The 21,682-nt window shown below is 36.3% G+C and overlaps 1 protein-coding gene across 1 annotated transcript; it reads right to left on the bottom strand.

The window, feature by feature from the left end:
- Window positions 1–6,923: 6,923 nt before the first annotated feature.
- On the bottom strand, window positions 6,924–8,777 carry LOC149235738 (uncharacterized). Its single transcript, XM_089368642.1, has one exon. It carries the CDS (start codon window positions 8,775–8,777, stop codon window positions 6,924–6,926), a length of 1,854 nt encoding a protein of 617 aa, XP_089224768.1.
- Window positions 8,778–21,682: the final 12,905 nt, after the last annotated feature.

Genomic DNA, 21,682 nt, shown 5'->3' with positions numbered 1-21,682 from the left:
GCCGCAATTTTTTTTAGAAAGGTATATTGTAGATGAATATTCCTTGGAATATTCTCATAATATTATATTTAGAATCTGCTAAGGAATATTGAAGATTCTCTTGGGAGGTTCAGGGATGATAGTGGTGGAATATATTTGAGTTTATACTCATTTTACTCAGAATTTATCAGTAATTTCAATGGTGTAGTCAAATTTGGGATCTGGGCAGCAGATCTCAAGGGTCATGGTAGAAACCCACATTTTTCATTAATTGTTGGACACAAAGTTCAAGATATTGATGCACCTTTCAGAAGTGGGTCATGTTTACAGTCAAAAGTCTTAGAAGTTCGAGATAGACCTGTTGGTGCTATGATTATTGTGCTTCGAGCAGTGGAACTTCAAGTCACTCCCAGGATTGGAGGTATAATGATGTATTTTTCCTTGTACTCATTTTCATTTTTGTTGAGATGAATGAAGCAACCTCCACACTATTGAAGCAGGGTTTGGAGATGTAGTCCACAATGGATGAACTCCGTTATCAAATTTGTGTGTGCATTGTCTTTATGGTCTCCTTTATGTTGCTTCTTCCTTAACTGTATGCACATATGGTTTTTACATTCTCTTTTATGCAATTCTGCTAACATCAATTGAAGAAAATATATTGAATCATGCTGGTATTAGAGGCATACCAAATCAAATGGGCTACACTCCTATTAAATTTCAGATGGTCTTGGGCCCTATTAACTTTCGGATGGTCTTGGGACCAATCCTATCCTCGATCTGCCCAAGTGACCTGATTTTACATCATAATTCTTCTTTTTATCATCCATTTTTTCCTATCCACTTCTTACCCAATTTTCTCCTAAGTCTGCCGGAGTTAGTAAAAGATCCATACACCATTGGAAAGGTCTTGGAGCAAAATATTAAACCATATAATTTTCATTCTCATTTGGACTAGGGAGCTAGAGAAGAAATTCATTTAAATATATGTTATCAAAACTACAACTTTGACAACATGCTATTCATAATGCTAATTGACAGTAATATCAATGACATCACAGAATCAACAATCTTCCCATGCTAATGGATTTTGACATCAATGGCACTGTATTTGACATTAATTAAAACATATGTGAAATATTATCCCCCTTTTGCATTGATGGAGACACCACTAGACATCATCTAGTCATTGATGATACTGGACTAGACTCCCCCTACCTTCTTGCTGACTATAGTCCTCCTGATGTTTTCTTATTCTCCCCCTTTTACATGAATGGAAAAGGGAATATACTCCACATGTGATAATGCAAACTATTTCCTTGAACTCTCCCTGCCACCAACACGCTACTTGGCTGAAATCAGTGAACCAATTGCCCTTGTGAAGAGGAAATTACACCCATTTTTTGTCTAAGATATTAAAAAATTTCTTGGGGTATAGGTTTGGTAAAAATGTTTGTAATTTTATATTTTGTTGGAATGTATTTCAATTTGACAGTTTGGTCAACAACTTGTTCTCAAAGAAAATGGTATTTGTAGAAATGTAATTTGTTTTAGAATGCATAATAGGGGTTTTAGAGATATTGATATCACTTGTATTTTCACACTTTATGGGTGCAGGTTGATCACCATTTTCTTGAAGATCTTGATATTCTACTTCATCCATATGACTTGAGTGCAACATGATGTTGTTGCAATATATTCCGCCTCAATTGTGGATAGAGAAATGAAGGTTTTTTTCTTGTTGATCTAGGAGACTAGCCAACTATGTAAGAAGAAGATCCCCCCCCACCCTCTGCTGGTGTTCTTCTTATAATCAACAATACTCATCTAATATGCATTTGTATAAGCTCTAAGAGTAATATATGTGCCCCTTGGATAACATAAGCCATAATCTATGGTCCCCTATAGATATCTAAATATCCTTTGACCGCATTCACATGAGTTTCTTTTGGGCTTGACTAAAATATTCCCACTAGACCTACTACTTACATGATATATGGTCTTGAAGTTGTTAAATAAAGAAGGTTGCCAATCGTGGACCTGAACATGGTAAGGTTTTCTTCTAGAGACTCATCATTCATACTGATTTTACATGTTGTTGTCATGGGAGTGCTCATAGGTGTAAAATTTTCCACCTCAAACTTCTTCAATATTTCTTTAAGGTACTTGTTTGAGAAATAAAGATGCCTTTTCTAATTGATGAACCTACAAATAAAGAAAGAAAGACAGTTCCCCAAAGATAGACATTTCAAACTCCTTCTGCATGTTAACTGCAAATCTTTTTTTGATAGAGTTAATATCACTTCCAAAAATTACGCCACCCACATAGACAACATTAATTAAAAAGTTATCATTATTAGTTTTGATGTAAAGGTTACTATCTACTACCTCTCTCTTGAAGCTTTGTTGCTGAAGATATTGATCCAATCTAGACTACGAAGCCCTAGGTGCCTGTTTTAAACCACACAAATCTTTCTTCAATCTACACACATGATCCTTATCTTCTAATAGATAAAATCCTTTCGGCTACTCTACATATACTTCTTCTTGTAGTTATCCTTTTAGAAATGTTCATTTTACACCCATCTAATAAACTTTAAACCCCTTAAAACTTGCAAAGGCTAAGAACATTTTTATTGCTTTAAGTTTGGTTGTTGGGCCAAATGTTTCTTCGAAGTCCACACCTTTGACCCATGCATATCCTTTACATACAAGTCTTTCTTTGTTCCTTAATACTTGTACATAGTCATTCAACTTATTTCTATAGACCCACTTGGTTCAAATCACATTTCTGTCCTTAGGTCTTGGAACAGACTCCCATGTCTGATTCTTATCAATCTAATTTAGTTCTTCATTCATAGCCTTAACCCAATGTTCATAATGACTGGATTGAACAAATTTTGAGGTTCCATCAGGGATAAAAGAGCTAAGCTATCAATGGTTTGTTATGCTAACAAGATTCCTTCTAGTTTGAACCCTTGATTCCTTATCCCCAAGAATTTGACAATATGGATGATTCTTTTGGACATACCTTGATGGACTTTTTGGATGCAATGTATCATCTTCTTTTTGTTCCTCATCATGCTCTTCATTCTAATTTTATTCTTCCTATTCTTCTCGGTTGTTATTTGGTTGCCACTAGGTTTGAGGAAATACTTCATTTATTCTTACGTCAATACATTCAATAACCTTACATCTCATTTTGTTGTAACATTTGTATCCCTTGCTGCAATATGAATATACAAGGAAAATTCCTTCCTCGTTTCTGGAATCATATTTCCTTAAACCATTTTCATTGATCTTAATATAACATTTGCTTCCAAACACTTTGAAATGTTTGATAGTGGCTAGTCTACCTTTCTAAAATTTATACGGTGTTATGCTTTGTTCAAGATATAAATTGTTGTGTAAACTGCTTCTCCCCAATATATGTTTGGTAGCTGAGCTTCAATGAGCATGGTTCTGGCCATTTATTGCACTATTCAATTTTTTCTTTCATCCACTCCATTCTACTATGGAGTTCTTGCAATAATTAGTTTTCTTCTAATTCCATGGTTTTCACAAAATTTGTTGAATTCATTGGAAGAAAACTCGTGTCCTCAATCAATTCTCATAAATTTTATTTTTGGATGAGTTTCTTTTTCAACTAAAGCCTTGAAATCTTTGAATTTATCAAAAGAATCAAATGTTTCTCTAAGGAAGGTAATCCATGACATTCTTGTATAATCATCGATGAGTAACATAAAATACCTTTCACCTTTTAGTGTTTGAGTCTTAACTAGTCCACAGAGGCCTATATGGATGAGTTCTAGAGGCTTGGAGGTAGAGTATTTTTTTTTTTGAAGAAGTCCCTAGTTTGTTATCCATGTTAGCATGCCTTACATAGGGCATTATTTGGTTTTGATATACATTCGCATGTCCTTCACGACCCGTGTTTTTCTAATATTTACCAGATTATCAAAATTTATGTGTCCCAACCTTTTCTTCCATAGCCAACTCTCATTTATATTTCCCATACAACATTTTTCTCTTTGTGCTCCATCAAGAAGGTACACATTTCCCAAATTTATGTTAGCCTTTTCCACTAGCTTTCCTGTATCAACATTTCTAATTTCACATTATTTAGAACTAAATGTGAGATCATACCCTTGATTACACAATTGACTGACACTTAAGAGATTGTGTTTCAGTCATTTCACATACAAACCGTTTTGGGACTTAGTTATTCCATTATGTATGTTGATTGTTCCTTTCCGAACTATTCTTGTAGATACATTGTTACCAAGTAGCACTTTGCATCCATCTTCTTCCTTTAGTATAATGAATTTACCTTGATCTCATGTCATGTGTCTTGAACATCCACTATCAATATACCATTTTTTTTTCTTTTTTTGGACATATAACATAAGACCGTACTCTTCTTGCTTCTCTTGTTTATTTTTCCATACTACTGGACATTGACTTATGAGGCTACATTGTTTCTTACCTTGGTTTTGAGACCTATTTAGATTGCTTGTGCAATCTCATGCTTTGTGCCCATAGTTGTTGCATATGTAGCATTCAACATAATTCAACAGAGGAACCAAAGAATTACCTTTTATAATACCTCTTTCATACATATCTTTAGATTTTCCACTCAAAGAGTTGTTCATTGAAGTTTTGAGAAATTCTTTTCTTCCATAATCTTTTCTTGCATATGCTCTACAATCAACTGTTGTATGACCAAAATTATTACATGAGTAGAAGTATTCATAAAATAAATTTTGGTACTTGGATATACATTTCCTACTAAAAGGAATAACTTTGCTAAATCTATTTTTCCTTCTTTATTTGGGCTCACAATGTTGCTAATTCATAGCCATATTGGTGCATTTTAGCATGTTTTCATGGATGCTATCTTCCCCTTTTTTTGATTCCTTTGAGTATCTCTTAGTTTTTTCTGAATGAATCAACCCTATTTTTGTGAAAGAAGATTCATGATTTTTTGGTCCCTTTAAACTATTATTGACTGGATCAGCACAACTGGTGGGTTTCTTGCATTCCATTTTTGCTGTAGTTGAGCTGGAATCTCCCTTGTTGTTCTTTGGTTCTTCTTCATAACCAAGACCTGTATTTATTAATGGGGTTCTCTAACAATTGAGGATGTGATCTAATGATTCAATAACTTTTATTATCCTTAAATTTTGATTAAGTTAATCTGCTACTTTTTCTAGTTCCTTTCTTAAAGAGACAATTTCTTCTTCTAACTTTTCAAAGTGTCCTTCCCTTTCTTTCAACTATTTTGTAAGAATCTCCTTTATTCCTTTAGTTTCTTCTAATTCAATTTTGAGTAGAATGATTTAATATACATATCATCCTTCATCTTTATATTCTTGTAGCCATTATTCTAATATATTGACATTTTTTCTTAGTTGTCTTGTCTCTTCCAGGGAACTTACGAGTTTTCCTTCAAAATCCACTTATGTTTTTGTCTCTTCTTCAATATTTTGATCATCCATGGTCATGAATAATATTTCTCCTCTCTCATCATCAAGCAAGCATTCATCACTTTCATAATCACTATTTTCTTTGGATTACAAACTTTTCCTTTCGATATATCCTCTTCTTTTATGATCATGAGATTTGAATTTTTCAATATTATCACTATCATTTGATTTTGAATAAGTATGCTTAGATGCATAATGACGTATTCTACCACACTAAAAATAATTGAATGGAATCTTATCTTTGAACTTTCTAGTTCCTAATTTTAGCTTTCTCACAAATTGAGCTTCCTCTTCCTCTGGTTGATGATTAGAGTCTTCATGGATCTTTTGATTATTTGCTTATTTAGATGCTTTAAATGCTACTTCCCTTGATCTTGAATTCTCTTTCTTTATTCTCATTTCGTATACAGTGAGAATTCCATGTAGAGCATCCATCTTCATATTTTGAAGATATGATAATTCCTTTGGAAAAAGATAGTTCAGATTATCCATAGTATTGTATACATCTTGTCAATGTTTCAAATCCCAAAGGGGATCCATCTTCAGGACAAAAATGAGTGATTGATTGAACGAAGAGTCAAACCCGCTAGAGAAGGTGAATAAATAATGAATGAACATAAATTATTTTAAAAAAGCCGACTAAAATGCTAAAATTACAAAAGAGCCTAAATTAATTCATTACAAATGAAATAAATGACTTAATAATATCAAAAGAATAAATAAATAAGTAATTATAATTAATTGTTATTAATAATAAAATGATTTATTTATTTATGAATAATTATCTATTTATTTATTGAAATAAATAAATAACAATTATTATAAATAAATAATTATTGATAATAAATAAATAAATAAATAATTTATTTATTTATTTACTAATAAAACATTTAATAAAATGATAAATGTTAAAATATCGTAAACAATAAACAAGAATTATAAACAAATAATAACATACCATTAATAATTACTTAATTCACCCATTAATAATAATTAATTATTTATTTGTAATAAATAAAAATTATTATTATGAATAAATAATTATTAATCATAAATAAAATAAATAAACAGCTAGCTAATAAATTAATAAGAAACTAAAGCTAATTTTTTTATTTATAAATAATGTTAATGAAGGAGCTAAATTTTTAAGAAATTCAAGATAAGGAAAGGAAAGAAAGTTATACCTAAGATACTATCCCTCTGAAGCAATACTTGAAGAGTTGATATGTCTAATTAGGGGAAGCCAATTTCTACTGATCTCACTCCCACCATCTCTGTTTAGATTGTGTGGATATTTCATAATTTCAAGGGCTTCTCTGATTTTCCTCCTTTGATAATGCTCCTCCCTAGCGATAATTTTGGCATTTTCTAGACAAACATGATGCTTGGTCTTTGAGAAGTGTTCAGTAAGGGATGTGGTGCGCGATTTTCTATTCTTAATGTTGGCTCCGTGCTCTTTTAGTCTTGTTTTAAACAGCACACTCTCTCTCCAATATAACTTTTGCGACAAGAATAATCAATCTTATAAACTCCCTTAAGCTGCTGATGATCAATGCAATCCTTAACATACCTCATTCTTTGCTTAATCATTCTAGATGTTGTAAACTGAGTGAATATGTCCTTCTTTCCTAAAATCTTTGTGATCTTATCTGTAACTCCTTGAATGAAAGGAAGGAATACTTTACCACATTTAGCTTGAGGGCCCTTAGAGAGGACCTTTCCTTCAACTCTCTTTATAGCTTTCTTAATATCCTTATCCTTGTATCCTAAACTCTTAAATACAAAGGTCAAGTGCTCAATTTCTTCATTAAGGTGATCAAAGTCAGATATTCTCAGGGCCCTAATAGCAAGAGTGTTAAGGACACCAAATTTCTGGGCTGGATGGTGGTAAGATTCAACATGAAGATAACTTTCAGTGTGGGTTTTCTTCCTAAAGACTTGATGTCCTAAAGTACCATCCTCCTTTCTGATAACAAGGACATCTAAAAAAGGAATGCTACTGTTTTCTTCAAGCTCCATAGTAAACTTAATTTCAGATGAGATAGAGTTAAGATGATTGAAAAACTTCTCAAGCTCTGCCCTACCATGAGTCCACTTTATGTTGGTGTCATCAACAAATCTCTTCCACCAAGATGGTTTCAAAGGGTGTGAATCAATCACTTTCTTCTCAAAGTAATCCATATATAAATTAGCGACAATTGGTGAGAGGGGTGATCCCATTGCAACCCTAGATATCTGCTCATAATAACCTCCTTGGAAACTGAAAAAAGTGGAACGCAAACAAATCTCCGCAAGCTTAGTTGTTTCTGGATCAATGACTTCTTTTATAACATGAACAACCTCATCCAAGGGAATTTTGGTAAATAAGGATACTACGTCAAAACTCATAAGAATGTCATCTTTATCAACCCTCTCATTTTTAATAAGCTTTACAAAATCATTGGAGTCTTTAATAAAATAATTTGTGTTTCCAACAAGAGGTTTAAGGATCTTAGCAACATATTTAGCTAATTCATAGGTGGGGGACCCAATGGTGTTGACTATTGGTCTAAGAGGGACCCCTTCCTTATGGATTTTAGGCAACCCATAAATTCTAGGGATAACCTCATGGGAAGAAATTAACTTCTTTTTTATTTTATCATCAAGATTGGACTCCAAAATTGCTTTCTTGACCTCTTTTATAACCTTGGGAATGGGGTTGGAGTTAAGCCTCTTATAACTACCACAATTTAGATTATCATTCATTTTATGAATGTAATCATCTTTATTCAAAACAACAGCCGCTCCTCCTTTATTTGCCTTAATAACCACAATCTTGTTATTATCACGAAGGGCCTTAAGAGCAACTTGTTCATCCTCATTTAAATTACTCTTTAGGGGTTTGGATTTCCTCATTATGAGAGAAAATTCCAGCCTTAATACCTCTTTGTCCTCCACAAAGAGGCCATGAATCCCATCTTCAATGCTACAAATGATGCTTTCAAATGGAATGTTCTTAGGAGTAACCGTGAATCCCAAACCTTTGTTGAGAATACTAATAGCCTCGAGACTTAATTTGTGGGAAGAAAGATTAAAAACCTTCTTCTTAGGTTCAAAATTCGAACCAAGGGTATTTGTATCACCATAATCCTTGTTATTAAAAACTAAATTATTATCCCCGCTACTTCTATTCATCTCATGATTACAATCCTTTGCGCTGACCCTAAAAAGCGAAGGTTTAGAATTATCAACATTAATTTCACCATTTACAATGAAGTGTCGCCCATACCCTTCCTCACTAAAACCCATATCATCCCTATAATTCTTATCCATGCTCCTACGCCCACAAAATATGTCCTCCTCGGAGCTTCTGCTATCGTATATGACCTTTGAATTACTGCGTTCAACCTCCAAATTTTCAGTGCTGCAACCTCCAGAATCAGAAGAAACAACGTTGCCCTTGTTTTCTGGACCTCAACTTGCGGTCTACATTCTTAATGGTTGCAATCAGAAGTCATTATTCCGCTTTTTAATTCTTGAGCACTGTTAAAGTTGATGCTACCAAAATCGATGTCTCTAGCTCTGATGGAGGAGAAAACCACATTGCCTTCAACACTTTCCCCCTCTTGATTCTGAGAACCACAAAAAGCACCATCAATGACCCTCTCAGGCTTCAACATTTTCCATCGAATGTTTGGAACCATTCAAAATAAAGTCGAAACCATCTTGCTTAATATTATAACTACTAACGTTGCTGGAAGAGCTGTCGACGGGAATAGTCCTGGGCAGACTGATATTTTCTGCGATATTAGAGTCGTTGCTTCCAATTATATTAATCATACTGCTGTTATCAACATGAACGCCTCCAGGTAAAACAACGTTCAGTTCATTATTTTTATCGTTTCTCTCAACGCTCTTGATATGCTCGCAGAGATCACTATCAACAGATTTATCTGTGAATTCTACCTCTGTTAATGAATGCCTAGGGTAATTGCTGAAACCTTCAAGTTTGTTAACACCAACGCCCTTGTGATGTTCGTTGAGATCACCATCATCGAAACTCTCTGCGACTTCCACCTCTGCTAAAGAATGCCTAGGGTTGCTGCTGTAAAAATCAAAACCTTCAAGCTCAACCAACGCTGGAAGAATCGACTAGAACAATTTTGGGAAGATTGTTTCTAAGATGAGAAAGATTCTTGGACTGCCTTTCACAAGTAATTTGTCATTCCTTTTGAGCTTTTAGTGCAGCCTTTGCATCGATTGTTCTCCATAAATCCTTGTCGATGGCGTTGGCTAGCTTTAAGTGAGTGGTAAGGGCCGAACGACCGAGTTTGTCTAATCTAACAATGGTTTTCCTAATTTCACAATGGACCAAAGCCAAACATAATTAAATTTTTTTTTTAATTATTATACTAACTAAGAAGCCTATGCTTAACACGGGAAAATGGAGGAATAATGCTATTGTTTCGACAAATTTTCAGAAATTTGCAATTCAACGACTTTTTTTTCAATCATATCTCATTCCATGTATGCCCTTAGTACATGGAAATGATGTTAGATTTTAAGCTTCTGTGGCTTTCTTTTGGAAAAATATAATACAAATTTTCCACAATATTGTATACATCTTGTCAACATTTCGAATCCCAAAGGGGATCCATCTTCAAGTCAAAGATGACTGATTGATTGAAAGAAGAGTCAAACCAGCCAGAGAAGGTGAATGAATAATGATTGAACATAAATTTAATTAAAAAGGCTGACTAAAATGCTAAAATTACAAGAAAACCTAAATTAATTCATTACAAATGAAATAAATGACTTAATAATATTAAATAAATAAACAAATAAGTAATAATAATTAATTATTATTAATAATAAATTGATTTATTTATTTATGAATAATTATCTATTTATTTATTTATTGAAATAAATACATAATTATTATTATAAATAAATAACTACTAATAATTAATTAATTAATTAATTTACTAATAAAACATTTAATAAAATGATAAAGGTTAAAAGATCATAAACAATAAAGAAGCATTATAAACAAATAATAACACACCATTAATAATTACTTAATTCACCCATTAATAATAATTAATTGATTGTTTGTAATAATTTTTATTATTCTTCCGAAGGTGGTAAAACCTATCAACTCAGGTGTCAAACCAACAGTGAGGACATCCATCTCTGGCTGCTATCCGCGAATGCTGGGTTTGACTCATCACTGTTAAATAGGAAAACCACGCCACCTGACATAACCCTGCTGGTGGTCCGTAATCGGGAGCAGGCTCTCACTCCTGCCAGATGCCTCTGGGTCTTGGGCCGTTAACCTGTTTCCTTACGTCCGAGGAAGACGAGCTCTTAGCCAAGCAGAAGCAGTTTTACGGCATACTCCAGGCCGAGTAATAATTTTTATTATTATTATGAATAACTAATTATTATTCATAAATAAAATAAATAAACAACTAGTTCATAAATTAATAAGAAACTAAAGCTATTTTTTTTTTTTTATAAATAATGTAATGAAGGAGCTAAATTTTTAAGAAATTCAAGATAAGGAAAGGAAAGAAAGTTATACCTGGGATACTATACCTCTAAAGCAGTCCTTGAAGAGATGATATGTCTAATCAGGGGAAGCCAATTTCCACTGATCTCACTCCCACCATCTCTGTTTAGATTGTGTGGATATTTCATAATTTCAAGGGCTTCTTTGATTTTCCTCCTTTGATAGTGCTCCTCCCTAGCGATAATTTTGGCATTTTCTAGACAAACATGATGCTTGGTCTTTGAGGAGTGTTTAGCAAGGGTTGAGGTGCGTGATCTTCCATTCTTAATATCGGCTCCGTGCTCTTTTAGTCTTGTTTTTAAAGAGCGTCTTGTCTCTCCAATATAACTTCCGCCATAAGAACAATCAATCTTAAAAATTCCCTTAAGATGTTGATGATCGATGCAATCCTTAACAAACTTAATTCTTTGCTTAATCGTTCCATATGTTTTAAATTGAGTGAATATGTCCTTCTTTCCTAAAATCTTTGCAATCTTATCTGTAACTCCTTCAATGAAAGGAAGCAATACTTTACCACATTTAGCTTGAGGGCCCTTATAGAGGACCTTTACTTCAATGCTCTTTATAGATTTCTTAATATCGTTATCCTTGTATCTTAAACTCTTAAATACAGAGGTCAAGTGCTCAAATTGTTCGTTAACGTGATCATAGTCAGATATTCTTAGGGCCCTAATAGCAAGAGTGTTAAAGACACCAAATTTCTGGGCTGGATGGTGGTAAGATTCAACATGAAGATAAATTTCAGTGTGAGTTTTCCTAGTAAACTTAATTTCAGATGAGATAGAGTCAAGATGATTGAAAAACTTCTCAAGCTTTTCCCTACCATGATGTCCACTTTATGTTGGTGTCATCAACAAATCTCTTCCACCAAGCTTGTTTGAAAGGGTATAAGTCAAGCACTTTCTTCTCAAAGTACTCCATGTATAAATTAGCGACAATTGGTGAGAGGGGTGATCCCATTGCAACCCCAGATATATGCTCATATTAACCTCCTTGGAAACTGAAAAAAGTGGAACACAAACAAATCTTTGCAAGCTTAGATATTTCTGGATTAGTGACTTTTTTTATAACATGAACAACCTCACCCAAGGGAATCTTGTTAAATAATGATACTACATCAAAACTCACAAGAATGTCATCTTTATCAACCCTCTCATTTTTGATAAGCTTTACAAAATCATTGGAGTCTTTAATAAAAGAATCTGTGTTTCTAACAAGATGCTTAAGGATCTTAGCAACGTATTTAGCTAATTCATAGGTGGGGGACCTAATGGTGTTGATTATTGGTCTAAGAGGGACTCCTTCTTTATGGATTTTAGGCAACCCATAAATTCTAGGGATAACCTCACATGAAGGAATTAACCTCTTTTTTATTTTATCATCAAGATTGGACTCCAAAATTGATTTCTTGACCTCTTTTATAACCTTGGGAATGGGGTTGGAGTTAAGCCTCTTATAAATACCACAATTTATATGCTCATTCATTTTATGAATGTAATCTTTATTCAAAACAACAACTGCTCCTCCTTTATCTGCCTTAAGAACCACAATCTGGTCATTATCACAAAGGGCCTTAAGAGCAACTTGTTCATCCTTATTTAAATTAATCTTTAGGGGCTTGGATTTCCTCATTATGAGAGAAAATTCTTGCCTTAATACCTCTTTGTCCTCCATGGAGAGGCCATGAATCCCATCTTAAATGCTACAAATGATGCTTTCAAATGGAATGTTCTTAGGATTAATCGTGAATCCCAAACCTTTGCTGAGAATATTAACAGTATCCATACTCAATTTGATCCAAAATCTTTTGCTTATAGATGTGTTAAAGAATTACATGCATAAATTGTAGCTTAACATAGAAATTTAATGTGCACATGGGAGAAGAGGAGAAACACATAAAGCATGAAAGAAAACAACAAGACTTGATATTGGAGTTCGTCCGACTTGGACTACGTCTATGGGCCCTGCTCGATCAATGGGGAGGCCTTCATTCATTCAGTGGCATGAGAAAGAAGAGTACAAGCATGAGTTACAAAAAGGAGTTTTATACCTCCATACTGAAAAATGGCCGAAAAATGCAGAACTCTGATGGAGAAACGGACAACGCCATTGCGTTTGTGGCATCGAGAAATGTTGAAACCATATAAAATTTGTCAAAATCTGACAAAGTGAAAATTCGGCCCTCCTACAAAATTCTGCCTCGAACTGCGTGCACTGCCTCCTCTCCTGGGCGCATTGACAAACTGTGTTTAAATAAAATAATGGTGGCGGATTTTCCCAAGTTGGTGGTCCAGTTAATATGGAGGAGGTCGGGCGGTCAAACCCCGCCTCCTCCTTTTTATATATATCACAAACAAATCCTTTTTAAATTTAAAATATTGGTTGGGTCAGGCCTGCCTTGGTCGGCCCGCCCACTGTACCTCCGCTAGCTCCATCGTATTTATTTAGGCGGTGGTTGCGTGTCTCGGGGTCGGGTCCGTGCCCTAAGGGCCGACCCACCCAACTTCGTTGCATATTGAATAATGGTGTGGGTTATGGGTTGTGGGGTGGCGGGGTCATGGCCACCCACCCCATTTATTGCTGTTGGTTCTGTGGGAGGGGCCGGGGATCATGGCCCGCCCCTCCACCAATACTTTATATTGTTACATGTACGGGTTGGGGTGGCAGGGTTGGTGGCCCGCCCCCCCCCCCTTTTTTATATTTTTCTTGTTAAAAAAAAACCAATTGCACATTTTTGAAAATTTGGTTTTTGATTGAAGGAGTCGTTTTAACCAGACAACGATTTTGCCCAGAATATGTCCAGAGTTGGCCGAATTCTGTCCGCCAGAAAAGTCCAAATTGTGTCTTTGTTAAGCCTGCCCTGTCATAAAAAAGTCAACCCAACTTTGATTGCCTCTATCTCCTTCATCCAGACTCAGATTGGAGTGCCGTTTGCACCATTGGAATCAGGGTGACGAGCACTTCAATTTGATGTCAAGTTCAACATCTTTCCGCCACTTTGAATTTTGAGCCTTTTCCATGCCACTAGTGTCTGGAGATCCACCTGGATCAATCCTCCCCATTGAGGAGCTTTTGGACTGCCAAAAGCTTTATCAGTCAATTGGCAAGTGAGGGAATTGTTCCCTCACTCTTTATTTTTCCAGCCATTTTGGCTTGCTATGGTGCATCCCCTTGAAACCAACTCGAAAGTATTCCACATCTTCCCGTCGTGAACTCCTGGTTCTTCTGTCAAGGATGATGTCTTCAGGTAACTCATTGAGATACTCTGGTGCAAATTCATCAACTGTAGGAACTGTGCCCACCTCTTTGGTGTCCATAATCAATGGTGGCTCATATAGCTTTAAGTTCTCCACATTCACTATGGAGTACATTTGCATATATATTGGCAAATTGAGACGCAAGGCATTGTTTCCAATCTTCTCTAAGATGGTGAATGGACCATATCGGATTGGTCACAACTTCTTCCCTTCTCCCTTCATCCTGTCCTTGCTAATATGGAACCACACTTTGTCGCCCACTTGAAATTGATGGTCGACTTAGTGTTTTTCATGTTGAGCCTTGTACCGGGTTTGACTTTTCTCCAACTGTTCATGTATTGCTTGGTGAATCAATTGGATATGTTGAATGAACTGCTGCACTTTGTCCCTGTCATTACGTCCACTGGAGTCATCTTCCCTTCCAAAGACCATATCAAAAGGGTCTTTTGGCAGGTAGCCAAAACATGTCTCAAATGGTGAACAATGCGTAGATGAGTGCACTGCTCGATTGTAGGAATGCTGCACATATGGAAGATGCTCATCCCACAACTTAGGATGTTTCCCACAATAGACTCGCAACAAGTGTACCACAGTGCAGTTGACAACCTCTGTCTGTCTGTCAGTGTGTGGATGGAATGCCGTGCTTCTTTTCAACTTGGTGTCCACGATCTTCCACAAGCTAGTCCAAAACTCTTCGAGAAAGTGAGTCCCGATCTGACACAATCGATGTGGGAAACCAAGAATGGACCCAAACTTGCTGAAAGAAAAGATAAGTAGTCTCCTTTGCAGTGATATGCTTTTAACAAGGTATTAAAATACACATCTTACTAAAACGATCAACGACAACATACAAATAGTCATGTCTTTTTCTAGACAAAGGCAAACCTCCTACAAAATCCATCGAGACACTTTCCCATGGATGACTCAGAATATGGAGTGGTGTGTAGAGCCCGAGTTTTCTATTAGAGGGCTTTGAAACAGAACACAAAACACATCCCTTTACATAGCGAGTCACAATGTTCTTCATATGAGGCCAAAAACAAAATCTTTGTACATGAAACAAAGTTTTTTCAATACTAAAATGACTAGACACAAGGGAGGTGTGGGCCTCCCAGATTACATGTACCCTTTCTCCTGTGGGTATGCACAATTTTCCCACGTGATACAACAGTTTCCCCGGCAAGTAATAGTTTTCCACCTGTGAACCATGAGTTAGTTTTGCATAAATATTCTTAAAGTCATCATCGTTAGCATATTGTTCAACATAACTTTCAAAAGATAACAAAGCATTATACAAAATAACAGAAGCAGAAATAGGAGGGCGAGATAGCATATCAGCCACTTTGTTGCTAGTGCCCTTCTTATACTTTATTACCATATGAAACTACCGAAGAAAACCCATCCACCTGAAATGACGAGATTGCTGCAACTTGGTTTGTGACTGAAGATACTACAAGGGATGATGATCTGTATGGATGATGGTCTCCTTGCTGATCAGGTAGTGTTTCCACTTTTTCACACTCTGGACCAAGGCATATAATTCCTTGTCATAAGTGGGATAGTTTATCACAGCCTGAGAGAACTTCTCTGAATGGTAACATATCGGCTTCTTTTGCTGCATCAATACAACTCCCATGGCATATTCGCTGGCACCTGTTTCGATATCAAATGGCTGTTGGAGATCTGGTAAGGCCAAGACCGGTGCAGTGCTGATCTTTTCTTTTAATGTTTCGAAGGACTTCTGCTGCTTTCCTCCCCATTGAAAGACTTTCTTTACACTTGTCAATGCGTGTAAAAGTGCTGCAATAATAGAGAAATTGGCAATAAATCTCCTCTAATACTGTACTGCACCCAAAAAGCTGCGAACCTTGGTTACACTAGCAGGCTTAGGCCAATTTACAATTGCTTCAACTTTAGAAGGATCAATTTTTAGCTTACCATGACCAACAATATGACCTAGGTAAACCAAAGAGGGTTCCCAAACTCACACTTTGACAATCTTACATAAAGTTTTTCTTTTTTCAATACATCAAGCACTTTCTTCACATGGCATGCATGTTTATTCCAACTTTTACTAAAGATAAGAATATCATCTAGATATACAAGAACAAATTCATCAATGAAAGGCCGAAAGAGATAATTCATGACCCTCATGAAAGTGGCTAGAGCATTGCAAAGTCCGAATGGCATCACCATCCATTCGAACAACCCCTGTTTGGTCTTGAAGGCAGTTTTCCACACATCCTGCTCTGCAATTCGGACTTGGTGATAACCACTACGCAAATCCAATTTGGTGAAATAAATAGCATTCTTTAACTGATCTAATAAGTCATCAATGCGGGGAAGAGGGTAACGATTTTTCACCGTGATTTTGTTTAGTGCTCGATAATCCATGCACATCCTCCATGTGCCATCTTTCTTCGACACTAAGACAATCAGTGAACTGCATGGAGAAGTGCTCAGTCTGATGACCCCTTGGTTCAATAGTTCCTGCACCTGCTTTTTGATCTCCTCCATCTCAATGGTCGAAATCCTGTACATGCCAATATTCGGTAAAGGAGCGTCATGCTGCAAATGGATCTCATGTTGGATTTCCCTCTTCGGAGGTAATCCTCTTGGTTCCTGAAACACTTCATCATAGTTAGAAATTAATTCACATAATTCCTTTTTATGCACATGATCACAACCCTGGAAAGCATCGGATAATTCTGCATCTTTCCCCCTTACAACCATAAGCATGCAACCCTTATTGGAATTCACCAACCTCTTCATTTGTCATGAACTTACAAAGTTGGCGTTGATTATAGTTTGATGAGCCCTTATGATATATTCTACCCCATATTTTGTGATTTGGTATTTGTTTTCACGACAGAAGAAGATTGCCTTTCTATCATATAGATATGGACTTCCTAACACCATGCCACAGATATCCAATGGTATTACATCAAGTTTTACCTCATCCACTAACTTATAAGCAATCACAAATTTAACCTTGCACTGCTTAGTTACATTTAGTTTTGCTTTATCATGTATCCATCCAAGTGGGTAAGGTTTTGGATGTGGTTTGGTTTCCAAGCCTAGCTTCTTTACCAAGGAATATGAAATTAAGTTTGCTTGGGATCCGGTATCAAATAGAGTTTCTACTTTTGTATGATTTATGATAACTCTAATATGAAATAGCTCAATTCTGTTTCGTTCATTAGGAAGAGACTCATCTATTGAACTAGTCCTCTTCTCCTTTCCTTTTCCTTTCAATTTGGGTTTTCCATTTGGAGGTTTGAAAGGTGGTTTCTTGAAATGATCATCTCTTTCATTTTTGCCCCTATTCTCAAGATGGATGGCCCTTACAGTGGCCGAGTCAATAGTAGTTGGTTCAAACAATAATAATGAATGTCTAAGGTAACTATTTAATGACCCAATATACTTAGTTACTACTTCAGGTGAGTCAAGTGCAATGCCCAAATTAAGTGCCTGTTTTCTAAATTCCTCTATAAAGCTTTGAACATCCTAACCTCTGCCTTGCGTTAAGTATTGCCAATCCATTAAGGCTTTTTGTTTATAATTCAAGGGATAGAATTGCTCCTTTAATGCAGAAATGAAATTAGGCCATGAGGAAAGAAGATTACCCACAATCTTACTGCTTCGCAATTTGCTCTCCCACCAGACGAGAGCGGTGCTACTCAGCCGAAGAGAGGCCAGTTGAATTTTTGCCTCGTCCTCTTCGATCTGCTGAATCCTGCAGTATAATTAAATACACCTAATCCAGTTATTAAGCTTTTCTGCATTACTTTCACCGTTAAACATGGGAAGATCAAATTTGACATCTAATTTAAAGAAAGGTTTCTTAGATGCATCCCTTGAATTTCTATGATGATGGTGATGAGAGGAAGAAGAACTTTCACTCATGGAAGGAGAAGGAGGGGGTTCTTCTCCACCATTTCCATGCACTGAACCTTATTCTTCTAGATTTCTCTCTTCTGCTTTCTCCAACCTTGAAAGCAACTGATCAACATTCTCTGCCATTGTATAGAAGGTTTTGCAGAAATCGCGCTCCTCTTCACGACGAGCCTCTTCATCTGCCATGTTTCTCCTTCGATGAGCATGCCCCACTTCGGGATCGAAAGACTTTAGTTTCCCTTCGCCTCTTTGGAGCCCATTTCTTGTTAACATACAAACATGCAATTCACATCTAAAAAGACTTGCTTTAATACCACTTGATCCAAAATCTTTTGCTTATAGATGTGTTAAATAATTACATGCATAAATTGTAGCTTAACATAGAAATTTAATGTGCACATGAGAGAAGAGGAGAAACACATAAAGCATGAAAGAAGACAACAAGACTTGATAACGGATTTCTTCCAACTTGGACTACGTCTTCGGGCCCTGCTCGATCAATGGGGAGGCCTTCATTCATTAAGTGGCATGAGAAAGAAGAGTACAAGCATCAGTTACAAAAAGGAGTTTTATACCTCCATACTGAAAAATGGCTGAAAAATGCAGAACTCTGATGGAGAAACGGACAGCGCCATTGCGTTTGTGGCATCGAGAAATGCTAAAACCATATAAAATTTGTCAAAATCTGACAAAGTGAAAATTCGGTCCTCCTACAAAATTCTGCGTCAAACTGCGTGCACTGCCTCCTCTCCTGGGCGCACTAACATATTGTGTTTAAATAAAATAATGGTGGCGGATTTTCCCAAGTTGGTGGTTGGTTGAGTTGGTTAGGGGTCTAGTTAATATGGAAGAGGTCGGGCAGTCAAACCCCACATCCTCCTTTTTTTATATATCACAAACAGATCCTTTTTAAATTTAAAATATTGGTTGGGTCGGGCCCGCGCCCACCGTACCTCCACTGGCTCCATCATATTTATTTAGGCGGTGGTTTCGTGTCTCGAGGTCGGGTCTGTGCCCCAAGGGCCGGCCCACCCAACTCCGTTGCATATTGAATAATGGTGTGGGTTATGGGTTGTGGGGTGGCGGGGTCATGGCCGCCCACCCCGTTTGTTGCTGTTGGTTCCGTGGGAGGGGTCGAGGGTCGTGGCCCACCCCTCCACCAATAATTTATATTGTTACATGTATGGGTTGGGGTGGTGGGGTTGGTGGCCCGCTAACCCCCAACCCCCCCTTTTTTATATTTTTCTTGTTAAAAAAAACCAATTGCACATTTTTGAAAATTTGGTTTTTGACCGAAGGAGTCGTTTTAACCAGGCAACGATTTTGCCTGGAATCTCGCTGGAGTTGGCCGGATTCCGTCCACCAGAAAAGTCCAAATTGTGCCTTTGTTAAGCCTTCCGAGTCATTAAAAAGTCAACCCAACTTTGACTGCCTCAAACGCCGTCATCCGGACTCGGATTAGAGTGTCGTTCACACCGTTGGAATCAGGGCGATGAGCACTTCAATCTAATGTCAAGTTCATCATCTTGCCACCACTTTGAATTTTGAGCCTTTCCATGCACGGTGTCTGGAAATCCACGTGGATCACAATTTGTGGGAGGAAAGATTAACAACCTTCTTCTTAGGTTGAAAATTCGAACCAAGGGTATTCGTATTGCCATAATCCTGGTTAGTAAAAACTATTATCCCCGCTACTTCTATTCATATCATGATTACAATCCTTTGGGTTGACCCTAAAAAGCGAGGTTTTAGAATTATCGATATTAATTTCACCATTTACGATGAAGTCATGCCCATTTCTTTCCTCACTAAAGCCCTTATCGTCCCTATAATTCTTATGCATGCTCCAACGCCCACAAAAGATGTTGACCTCCTCGGAGCTTCTGCCATCGTATTTGACCTTTGAATTGCTGGGTTCAACCTCCAAATTTTCAGTGTTGCAACTTCCAAAATCAGAAGAAACAATGTTGCCCTCATTTTCTAGATTCTTCAACCTGTTGTCTACATTCTTAATGTTCTTCCGTACAAAGACATTGCAATTGGAAATCATTATTCCGCTATTGAAATATTCGGTGCTGTTAAAGTCGATGCTACCAAAATCGGTCTCTCGCTCTGATGGAAGAGAAAACCACACTGCCTTAAACATTTTCCCCTCTTCATTCTAAGAACTGCAGAAGGCACCATCGTTGACCCTATTTGATGCTTCAACATTTTCTAACGAATGTCTGGGACCATTAAAAATAAAGTCGAAACCGTATTGCTTAATATTATAATTACTAAAGCTGCTCGAAGAGCTATTGACGGGAATAGTCCTGGGCAGACTGATATTTTTTGCGATATCAGAGTCGATGTTGCCAATTATATTAATCATACTGCTATTATCAACATCGAAGCCTCTAGGAAAAGTAACGTCTAGTTCCTTATTTTTAACCTTGCTCTCAACACTCTTGATATGCTCCCAGAGATCGCTATCAATGGAGTTCTCTGTGACTTCTACCTCTGTTAATGAATGCCTAGTGTAACTGCTGAAATGTTTAAGTTCGTTAACACCAATGCCCTTGAGATGTTCGATAAGATCACCATCATTGAAACTCTTTGCGACTTCCACCTCTGCTAAAGAATGCCTAGGGTTACTTCTGTAAAAATTGAAACCTTTAAGCTCGTTGACACCAATGGTGGAAGACTCGACTAGAACGGTTATGGGAAGATTGTTTCTAAGCCGAGAGCTTCTTGGACTGCCTTTCATGAGCAATCTGTCCTTCCTTTCGAGTTTTTAGTGCAACCTTTGCATTGATCATTCTCCATAAACCGTAGTCGATGGTGTTGGCTAGCTTTGAGTGAGCAGTAAGGGCCGAATGACCAAGGCTGTCGAATGCAACACGGGTTTTCCCAATTTCAGAATGGACCAAAGCCAAATTTAATTTTAAAATTTTATTATTATTATACTAACTAAGAAGCCTATGCTTAACATGAGCAAAGGGAGGAATAATACTATTGTATTGACCATTTTTCAGAAATTGTAGGTCGGTGGCTCTTCTTTCCATTTTGATACTTAAATTCTCTAGTGAATATATCTCATTTTATGTATCCCCTTCTGATGTTAGATTTTAAGCTTGTGTGGCTTTTTTTAGAAAAAGATTGTTTGGATTATCTATATTACTGTATACATCTTGTCCACGTTTCGAATTCCAAAGGCCATCCATATTTAGGACAAAAATGAGTGATTAATTGAAAGAAGAGTCAAACCGACCAGGCGATCCATATTTAGGACAAAAATGAGTAATTAATTGAAAGAAGAGTCAAACCGACCAGAGTAGGTGAATAAATAAAGAATGAACAAAAAATATTTTAAAAACACTTACTAAAATTACAAAAAAAAACTAAATTAATTCATTACAAATGAAATAAATGACTTAATAATATCAATAAATAAATATATAAGTAATAATAATTAATTATTATTATTAATAAATTGATTGATTTATTTATGAATAATTATGTGTAGTTATTTG

This window comes from Pinus tabuliformis, chromosome 8, assembly GCF_031772625.1.
Source record: "Pinus tabuliformis cultivar Carrire ecotype Pingquan chromosome 8, CPIR1, whole genome shotgun sequence".
In the NCBI taxonomy this organism is placed as follows: Eukaryota; Viridiplantae; Streptophyta; class Pinopsida; order Pinales; family Pinaceae; genus Pinus; species Pinus tabuliformis.
Note: the sequence above shows the minus strand (reverse complement) of the source record. Positions and strands in the feature narration are given on the sequence as shown.

Excerpts from the sequence above, each read along its gene's own strand:
- LOC149235738 (XM_089368642.1), bottom strand. The coding sequence starts at position 8,777 with ATGGATAAGAATTATAGGGATGATATGGGTTTTAGTGAGGAAGGGTAT.